Raw genomic sequence first — 10,331 nt, forward strand, 5'->3', positions numbered from 1 at the left:
TAGCATGTCTGGATCATGAGATATCAAAACCGGAAGTTCAGCTGCAGTACCATGACAAGCCGCCAGGGGGCCCAAAATCTAATCATTTTGAGGTCTCATCAAGACCTACCCACCTACCAAATATCAAGATAATCCATCTAAGCTTTCTCGAGTTATGCTGTTGACAGACACACACACACACACACACATACACGAACGCCTCTGAAAACATAACCTTCTTGGCGAAGGTAATGATAGTCCATGTTTTTTTGTTTAAAAGAAAAATGATGCGACCTATGCCATCTCTCAATAGGATTTTATTTACTGTTCACATTGGGAAAGCAATAGACATTGCCAATCATTGATATAAGACAATTTCAAAGTTAAAATTAAATGCAATTGTAACTTTGGGAACACAACTAAAAACAAAAAATTAAGTCGTTCCCATGACATCAAATTCGGAGCAGAATTGACAAAGACGTGCTGAAAAATGGTGGCTTTGTATTTGAACAACTGGTAGTTTAGTACTAGTTGCACCGACCGGTTGAACTGGCGGATATGCCATTTTGTTATACCATGGAGGTAGAAAAAATTGTAGCACTCAACATGTACAAGTGAAGAAATGTCTTTAAAGGCAGCCCTCACCATTCCTTCAAGTACGACATCTTGGTCGTCGGTCAGTATGAAGACTATGTTGGGTCGTGGCGCGGTGGTTCCTTGCACGACAAGGACACAACAGCACAAAAACACCGGAAGACATACACCTAACATTGTTCCTCCCGCCATCTTCGTGACCTTTGAACCCCAGGTCAGTGAACTCTTCGATTGTGAAAAATCCAAAAAGCAGCGAAATTCAGCTAAATGCACATCACCGTGGTTGTATAGATCATCCCAATTGTAGATATTATACTTAAAAATGTCCTGAGCAGTCAAAAAGCTATCTGTTCTTCTCATAAATCCTGTTTTCACACTAGTTTTGCAGCCGTCAACGCGACCCTTGCGCGACCCACGGTGTAGTAAAAGAGACGACCTACGGTTGACTGAAGTACTGCAAGCAAACCCCATACTCATAGCAAACTCGATTCATTTTAACGCAACGCCAGTTCACGCTGGTAATCACACAAGCTTGTGACACTACCAAAAAAAATCTCTTTCGAATTCAGGCACAAAGTTAGTGATTATAGGAAAGTCTATAATTGCAGTTTAGATAGACAGTTGGTAATATCGCGCAGTATCTGGATAATCAGGACACATGTACGGGTTAATTAAAGGTCAAAGGTTGGTGCCCTGATTACCCCAGATTATCCTGATTATCCAGATGTCCTTTTTCAATTACTAAAAATTACCAATTAATAAATATAGGCTCTGGGTGGTTTAATTGTAACCAAGTAAATTTTTAGTGCAAGGATGATTTTTTTTTTTCTTTTTTTTACTTTTCGAGATCAAAGTTTGAAAATGCCAGACGCATCGGAGTTATACATTTTATACACTTTTAAAACTTTGCCGCATCTGTTTTGGAAACTATTGGTCATGATCAAATAAAGTTGGAAATCAGTCGTGTAGTTTTTATGTCACATTGAACTTGAAAGGGCATGAGAAGTATAGAAAATTTTGCTTCATGTAGCTGCTGAATGTATGTTGCTAATACTTGCAAAAGGCTCCGCTTGCAGTACCTTAGTCAGCCGTACAATGTCTCTTTTGAACCGTGTCGATTGCTTTCTGACATTGCTCTCTGATTTTCCTAACTTGTTATATCATGCATATATAATACTTTCAAAGGTAAATGTCCTTTTCCAAGAAAAAAATCAAATAACAGCGATTTATTAATCAACATTCCAGACTTGTTAATAAAGTTTATTTTGAATCCTGTCACAGTAGTACTTGTTATCCATATACTAAATAATGTAACATATGGAATACATGTCTAGAGAAAAGATGAGTTACAAATGTATTTACATTAGATGCCAATTGGTTAAATGTACATCATAACCATACTCATTATGTCGTAGTAGGTGATATACTAATATATTACGCATGCATTAGCCTGAAAACTGTTGATAGCTGTATGAAAGTAGCTAATCGCATATTTAGACACCTCCCACCTCAATTAAAACATGAAGAACGGTTATATATACAGTGATTTCTGTCTTCAAAAGCTAAGGTTTAGTTACCTGCTTAAAGGAATGGTCTTAATCACAACAATCTTTAAGAAAGGTAATGACATATCTTTATCAGGTTCTCCATATTATACAATGATGAAGACTGTCATTTGCCATTACATACAAACATATAACAATGACTAAATGCGTGTGTGTGTGTGTGTGTGTGAGTGTGTGTGTGTGTGTGTGTGTGTGTGTGTGTGTGTGTGTGTGTGTATGTGCTGTATATATACCACATTTGCATCTTACTGCACCTTCTTGAACTGTGATATACGAGTTCTTTGGAAAACGTTATAATATATAAACAACCAAAAGCGGGCGTTCAAAGGTTTTCTTACTACACAATAGAAGGAAAAGGAATATACGGTCCAAATAATCCAATTACATACAAATGTATATATAGACAGTTGCATAGTTAGGGATTTTCTTATAACATGATCTGCCAGCCTGGTTTGTTTTTAGTTTTCACCCTATTGCGGTTAAGACTATCCACTTCCAGAAGTCGGCTATTTTGACATAGGACACGCCCAGTCCGTGGTCGTCTGCCGTTTTGATGCCGTACAGGTACCAGGTGTTCTGTTGCCTGGCGACCACGGGCGACCCGACGCCGTCAAACTCCGGCGTGTCGATCAGCGCCTTCTTGTCGTTCCTCACCGCGCACGCTGTCTGTCCCGGGGTCGGTATGTGGTTCCTGGGCTGGCCCGCACACGGCCACGATCTCAGCCTCATGACGTACAACCGCGCTGGCTTCTCAATGTGATCCTCGGTGCGACCCCACATGGAGGTGAACAGCTTCTTTTGCGCCCCCACTCGGACTTGCTGGGAAACGCAGATGGGCTGGCCGGCCTGTTCTGATCCAAGGTCAATTTTTATCATGGCTAGGGTGTGGCCACGGGCGTCATTCTCAGGGTCGACCTGCACCTGCACCACCTGAAATTAGCATACAAGTTTTAGATACACAAAATGCCTCCGCCCCTGAGGGGCCGCCAAAAAATACCAACGTTAAAATAGTCTCATGGGTCCATAACAAGACTGACAAATTTTAGATACACGAAATGCCTCCGCCCCTGAGGCGCCGCCAAAAAATACCAACGTTAAAATAGTCTCATGGATCCATAACAAGACTGACTGACCTTGAACTTCCTTTCCGTTATGTCTTCCTTATGGAGGTTCCTCAGCTTGCCAATCTTGACCACGATGTCCGTCCGGACGTCACCGTTCGTCTGCACACAGCTGGCGGCTGTCAACACCCACCTCTCCGCTAGGAGCGCTCCCGCACACCGGGGACGGTCTTGTACAACGTCCCAGATGATGGCGTACCACGGCCAGCGACTCTTCTTCCCTGATCTGGAACCAAAACATTTAAACTTTTGTAAACAATTAAAGCAAACAAAAGGTTAATTTGAGAAGCCTACTATACTATGAAAACTATATGCTAAAATACCCCCGCAAAGGTCTCATTTCCATTCCATCAGTCCTAATGATAATTTACGACTACGGTAGCTGTTTGAATTCGAAAATCGGGCATTAATTGACTGAACGCATAGAGATTTATAAAATATACATCTTATTAACAAGTACGTTGACATTAAAGTGAACTTAATCATACTGAAGCAGCCATTTGCTTATCATATGCAGCAGGGAGAAGTTTAAGACTTTTATCGACCTTGTATTTGTAAATCCGAATCAAGAATTCTTGCTTGAAAAATATCAGGAACAACATTCTTACTGAATGTTATCTATATAACTTGAGTGTGCCGTCACCATGTCTAGTCATGAACTGTTGGAATATAAAAAAAATCACCTTTCACATGGAACACCTGGCGGTAGTTCAAAGATATCTTCAGCCGAAGGTGTGTTCACATTCTGTAGAACTCTGGAGCAGCTGACGTCTGCGGGGTCCAGACTGGAAATCTATAGACATAAACAGTAGTCAGAATCTGTATGAATCAAGACCATAGCACGTCAAGGAGAAGAGAAATGTTTTAAAAAAATTATCCTGCAGTGCGGAGGAAAGACGCCAGGAGGCAAGAAAATCAACCTTGAGCTCGGTCTTCCTCAAACCTACCCACATACAACTTCATGCAAGTCTAGTTGCATATGCATAACTACCTCACAACTTTCTGGCTGAAAAAGTATGGAAAATTGTCATTGTGGAATAAAAAGAAACTTACGGTTCGATGTTGCAACGACGAAGGTCCAGCACAAGTCATTTTCTCGGCTTCAACCAGCTGATTGAAGTTGTCGTTTGCCGTCACCAAGGACCAGAGCCAGCGAAGACTACACCCACAGAACCAGGGGTTTCCCGCCAAATTCAGCCTCCCCCTGGACGCCATGATGCTGAGCGTGCTGGTTTCCATGGTTTCCAGATTATTGTCCGCCAATGACAGACGAGAGAGCTTCACTGGCGAATTCAAGGCAGAAAAGTACGTGATGTCGTTCCCGTCGAGAAGTAACTCCCGCAAGTAGAGATGTTTGTCAAAAAGATTCATGTCAAATTCTCTCATGTCGTTCCCGCGCAGATTCAGACTCCGAAGGTAGTGGAGGTCGTAGAACGCAACTCTCGTGATATTCGAGATCTCGTTGTTCTCGAGATTGATGTCCCGGATGTTCATCAGCCCCATGAAGTCATGGCCGCCGATGTTGTCGATCTTGTTCCCCGCCATGTTGACGCTAACCAAGCTTTTCAGCCTCATGATAGCCATTTGGGGAATCTCGGCAAGTTTGTTGTGTTGGAGGTAGAGGTTCTGGAGCGTCAGCATTTTTCGGAACGCCTCTGAGTGAATCATTGCGATGTTGTTGAAAGAGAGGTCCAGGGTCTTCAGGTAGGGAAGACCATAGAAAGCTGATGGCCGCAGGTACCTGTACACAACAAAGCACGTCAATCGGTAGGCTTGGATTTTTAAATTAAGGAATCTTTTGAATAAGTTATCCAGCTACATGCAACATGATTTGAAAAAAATATATAATTGTGAATCAAACTTTTCTCCAACTCAAAAAATGGGCTCATTAGAAATTTGTACTGAATCACTTAATCTTCTTCACGTATCTGACCCAATCGCTCAGGACACGTGACTTTATGAACGCGTGACGTCATCAGTAGGGCTAAAGGTTGTTGAAAGTTGATATCGGCCCCCGTCTCGGTTGAGAGAAATTAGAGGCGTCCTGATGTAGATGGCATCCTTTACACCTCTCTCAATGAAGTCCAGATTGCGTAAGATAATTATGGATACCGATTGATTCATTCGAAAATTCCGTTGAGTCCATTTTTTTACCTGAATAGTTTGATTTTTCTACAAATACCTACCTGATTTGATTGTTGTTGAGGTACAGCCACATGACTTTGGACATGTGCAGAATGGACCCCAGCTGGAACGCCCCGCCTTCCAAGTCCTGTATGCGATTATTCTCCAGATGTAGCTCGTGCAGGCTGGTCATTCCGAAGAACATGTTCCTGAAACAAAGTCAAACTTATATCAGTACAGCCAGGACTCACCCTTACGCAATGAAACAGAGAATTTGCCACCTAAAATGATAACATCAATAGCGTATAAGATACAGGCATCAACTACAAATTGATGTTTCCTGTATTGATATCAAAATGTTACGATTTTCTGCTTTTTTTCATTCTATCAACCTAAGAGGCTAGTAGTAATATCATGCACAAATAACTTACTTGTAAAGGTAAGCAATCTGATTATGCGACAGGTCCAGGAGTTGCAGTGCCGTCAGGTCCAGGAAGGTGTCTCTTGTGATGATGCTGATGTCATTCCGGGCGAGGCTAAGGTCCTTCAAGCTTGGCAGATTCTTGAAGAGGTTCCCGCGTACAGCCCGTATCCTGTTGTCCGTTAGATGTAACACAGACAAATTCTGCAGCCCGGAGAAAAACGTTTCATCTATGAGAGATATTTGATTGACAGACAGATCAACGGTTGTCAAGGACCGGACAGTCGAGTTCAAAGAGCCGTTCAAGGTCATAATCTCGTTTGACCTGAGAGAGAGGATCCCAACCCTCTCCAGTCCGCGAAGGTTGTGAGACGCCACCTGGCGGAATTCATTGTCGTCAGCATACAGTTCCATAACAGAGCCGAGACCGGAGAACATTCCGTCCGGAATCTCCCGCAGGCGATTGCTGGAAATGTTGAAGTAGCGAAGATTGTGGAGAGGTTGGAAGATATTCGGAGGGATGGTACTGATGTCGTTGTCATCTAAATAGAGCTCGACTATGGAGGTCACGGGTTCAAAGACACCCACCGGAAGTGACGTCAGATAATTGCGAGAGATGTCGATGACTTGGAGGCTGTAGAGGCCACGAAAGGAATCTTGGGAAATCCTGCGGATGTTGTTGTCGCTAAGGTCCAGGATGTACAGGTGGACCAGGTCCTTGAAATCGTTGTCGTTGATTCTATGAGGAAAAGCAACAAACGGTATGACGTAAACGGCTTGTACTTTATTTTTTTAAGTTTTTATTGCAACATGTATCGACACTTTCAAGCCATTGACTTATTTTCATGCCACAAGGAAAAAGTACATTACATAAAAACAAAGCAAGCAATGCAAATTATACAAATACGTATACACATTTTTAAGAGCTATGAAATGAATAACGGATTCCAAGTCCATTGATTCTGCATGGTGATAGGGAAAACTTGGAAAATAATAATTGTTGTTATAAAAACGTATAAATTTTGGTATCTGTCAAAACTGTTTTGACATTTGACAGACCAAAGTAGCAGGTTTGAACTATCACGTCTTTACTGTGGTGCCCATTGCTAGTTGCCACCTTCTTGCATTGACCAGGCTTATATTAGATAAGTTTTCAGCTTTTACAGCTGGTTGCTGTTATAAAGAGACTCACGCGTCTATCTCGTTGCCCTCGATGTCCAGGTGAAATAACATCCCGAGCCGCTGGAAGGCGCCCTGGAAGATGGTGTTGATGGCTCGGTTGTTGACGCTTCTCTTCCTGACGGAGAACACCAGAGGCATGTCCCCCATGTACCCGGGATCTCCCGTCCCGGAACGATCTCCGTGGAGAATCAGGTAGTTTAGGTCTGAAATGTATGTTGTAATTATCTTCATGTTAGATGCTATAATAGGACAATGTTAATACTAGAAAGGTAACATTTGCAAAGCAATATGATGCATAATGTTTACCTTCGCATATGGTCTGCTCTATTAATTCTTACTCAAATGCATTCATATATATGGTCAGAAAGGAATCTAAATCCCTACTACTGTAAGATTGCAACATTATGTAACCCAACACCAGTTACCATGGTGACAGACATCAACAAATCAGGTCATTGGCCAGGTCAGAGGTCAGAAGAAGAGGAAGAGCAAAACGATATGTTTTCCTTCGGTAAACATAATTATTTTCATGTTAGATGCCATGAATGCTAAAAAAATGAGACAATGTTAATATTCTTTCGCTTGATCTAGAGGGTTTTTTTTGGGACAAGGATCAGCCAATATCGTTTGTCAAAAATGCATCTTTTCCGGTAGAAATGACAGGCTCATCTGCATTCATTTCAACAACGGACATGGATGATATAATTAGATTTCCAAATTAAACAGTCTGCACCTCAGTTCGAGCTATGAATATAATCCCCGTACCACAAGTAACTACAGTATTATGGAGGATTGTTACATTAAGCCGAAAATTATACTACGCAGGTTGTTATGATGACAATATATCGGCTTTTCTCAGATGTTTCCTTTGATTACATGCCTCCAGCTAGGCTTATGTTTACTTCCTTGCTTTTTGATTCCAACTCCTTATCACTTCTTGCGCACTTCTAAATATGTGTCCATTGTTGTCTGTGTCTTCGGTATTTCCTGTGGTTTATATGTATGGAATGGCCTAGGGGAAAATAATGTTGTGTTTCCGGTTTCCTGACCGACCCTAGCAAAATTGTATGGTTTGGCGAATAATCTAGTCTTCAAATTCATTTTTTTGACATTTTTTACATTTTCGTCTTTTTCGTTTGATTTTGGCATTCTGCGACATCGGTATCGTTTTCCATTGTCATATACGGCATATATTTGTTCATTTTACGATTTGTACGATTTTGTACGATTTACAGTATGGTTGAAAACCTTCTTTTTTTTTTTGAAACGGCTGAAAATTCATGCGCGCGCGGATGTCATCCATATATTCAAATCAAACTTGATGGCCTAACTCTAACCATGCCGTCTCGATATGCTGCAGTCTAGCCCCTGGGCGAACATTTTAACATTTCCTGTCAGACAAAAGAGATAGCTAAAATGGTAAACATGGTACAAACTGAATTAGTTATCAGTGAGAAAGGGTGGAATGCGGTTCACACTATTACTAGTGTTCCCATACCACCAGTCTGTAGCAAGTCATCACCGGTAAGTGCTACGTCTGGTTGTCTGGTCAGGACTGTAATCAATGTAATGATGACCTGGTGTACAGGCGGCCACACTCTCTCATTTACACGCCATGTATTTATTTTCCGCTGACCTCTTTCGTGACCAAATATTGGCCGGCCCCAATAACACAAAAAGGGTCTGGTCAAGTAGTAAATCCTGTTTCAATTAGGAGTAGAAATGTAGTCTGCGTAGGGTCCAAATACACTCCACTGACCGCAGCGACCTGATCAATTAACAACATTGCTTTGCTCTACCACCACCAATATTACCACGTAGCTAACGGTTTCAAAGCTATTCAAAAGAAAGCCCGTTGCTTTATCATTATTCCCTTTCCAGAATCCTATTAGAAGAGGCAGCGACAGATGAGATACAAAATCTTCCACGAAAGAAAAAGGACCTACTCTTGGCCATGGAAGTTACGATTTTTCCAGAGGAACATCTGCTAGGAGATTACTATGGATACTTCAAAATATATCGTGGAAGCTCAGCTGAATCTCTCTGGACACCACGATTGGTCACCCAGTTCTCGAGAAATCTCGCGAGACCTAACAGACGTGCCAGTGCATGTACCTGTAGGAAGCTGCAGAGGAATGGTCTTCCTGGACCAGCAGCCCATCGCTTTACTTCCGTCCGGCCAGCTGTACCTGTCGGAGAGATCGTCAATATTGGTAACGCCGAATTCATCGTAACAAAATGAAAGAACATATTTAGAAAGAAAATATTTAGCAAAATATTTCAAACCTAGGTACCTGCATAATGCGGGGATTTTTCATTCATTCTGTACATATTCCACTGTAACTTCTTTTCAAGTAAGCCACATACTGCCTATGTCACATTTCCAAACCGGGGCCCGGACGGGCTGTCTGTATGAACGAAAAACTATGAATTCATATCAAGAATATACAGGAATAGTGCCCATGATTATCGAAAACTTTTCTGTGTCTTTTATGTCGTGCTTTTCGTTCCATAAAACTGCCCGGCCGGGCCCCGGTTTGGAAATGTGACCACAGCATAAGACAGAACCAACAGCCGACAAGGATCTAAAACAGCCTTTTTGTGACATGACAGCTGAACTTTATACATGTACGATACATGTGCGACTGTCCCAAGATAGAATTCCCTCGGTTTGCAATCGTGCGACGATCGTACGACGTAAGGAAGACTTACTTGAACATGTACACCTTGAGCGGCCAGGACGGTGGTTCAATCCGTGAGACGGTCACACACTCGCACTGGTCCGGGCAGTAGATGTTCCGGCCTTCCGCCTGAAGCAGCAAGCTCAACAGGAGAGCTATCCTCAGGGCCGCCATGTTGTTTCCGTCTCTTCAGTCGTACTGCGATCCTTGTTGTACCTGCACGTATAACAGAACCCAACACACTCAACGAGACGAGTAGGGGTGACCCTGAGTGCTTGGCTAGCCGCAGCGAATACGCACTGCACTATAGCCTGGGTGCCAGACCCACAGCACACTAGGCTCAAAGTTACCCCCCTCCCTACACACAACTTTGTAGATAACTTTGAGCCTAGTGTGCTGTGGGTCTGGCACCCAGGCTATAGTGCACTACTTAATATCTAACGTCCTTGGTCTTCATCCCCAAGCAGATCTTTCGGTGACTGCAAAGACAGTATCAAATTGTCCATTCGTTAGACAGTTACCATTTGGCATAAAAAAAGTACCGGTACAAAAAAAGCCCACTAAAAACCTATAGAACACGCCAAAAATAAGCCCAAACCTAAATAGGAGAGTACTTCAGTCTGAGGTCGCCTGCATATATACCGACAGGGACCCTGTAGATTGG

The 10,331-nt window shown here is 42.4% G+C and overlaps 2 protein-coding genes across 2 annotated transcripts in view; both read right to left on the bottom strand.

Moving 5' to 3' along the window:
* The window catches only part of LOC109470078 (N-acetylglucosamine-6-sulfatase-like), a 10,132-nt gene extending 9,266 nt beyond the window's left edge, over positions 1-866 (bottom strand). The window contains exon 1 of the mRNA XM_019768894.1: positions 625-866. Within this exon, the coding sequence (XP_019624453.1) occupies positions 625-765 (141 nt within the window). The 5' untranslated portion in view covers positions 766-866. The remainder of the gene's footprint in view (positions 1-624) is intronic.
* Positions 867-2,310: 1,444 nt separating this feature from the next.
* On the bottom strand, positions 2,311-9,841 carry LOC109465463 (insulin-like growth factor-binding protein complex acid labile subunit). The gene is made up of 9 exons (XM_019762754.1): positions 9,699-9,841; positions 9,102-9,175; positions 6,997-7,189; positions 5,815-6,543; positions 5,446-5,592; positions 4,313-5,000; positions 3,943-4,052; positions 3,272-3,485; positions 2,311-3,068 (listed from the first exon to the last, which is right to left on the bottom strand). Exons 1-9 carry the CDS (start codon positions 9,839-9,841, stop codon positions 2,604-2,606), a joined length of 2,763 nt encoding a protein of 920 aa, XP_019618313.1. The 3' UTR covers positions 2,311-2,603.
* Positions 9,842-10,331: the final 490 nt, after the last annotated feature.

The sequence above is a fragment of the Branchiostoma belcheri genome, unplaced genomic scaffold, assembly GCF_001625305.1.
Source record: "Branchiostoma belcheri isolate BF01 breed outbred unplaced genomic scaffold, Haploidv18h27 scaffold1, whole genome shotgun sequence".
NCBI lineage: Eukaryota > Metazoa > Chordata > Leptocardii > Amphioxiformes > Branchiostomatidae > Branchiostoma > Branchiostoma belcheri.

Coding starts and splice junctions, on each gene's coding strand:
- LOC109465463 (XM_019762754.1), bottom strand. CDS start 9,841: ATGGCGGCCCTGAGGATAGCTCTCCTGTTGAGCTTGCTGCTTCAGGCG. Junction 7,190..9,101: donor TCCTCTGCAGCTTCCTACAG/GTACATGCACTG, acceptor CATACATTTCAG/ACCTAAACTACCTGATTCTC. Junction 4,053..4,312: donor CGTCGTTGCAACATCGAACC/GTAAGTTTCTTT, acceptor TTATGTCTATAG/ATTTCCAGTCTGGACCCCGC.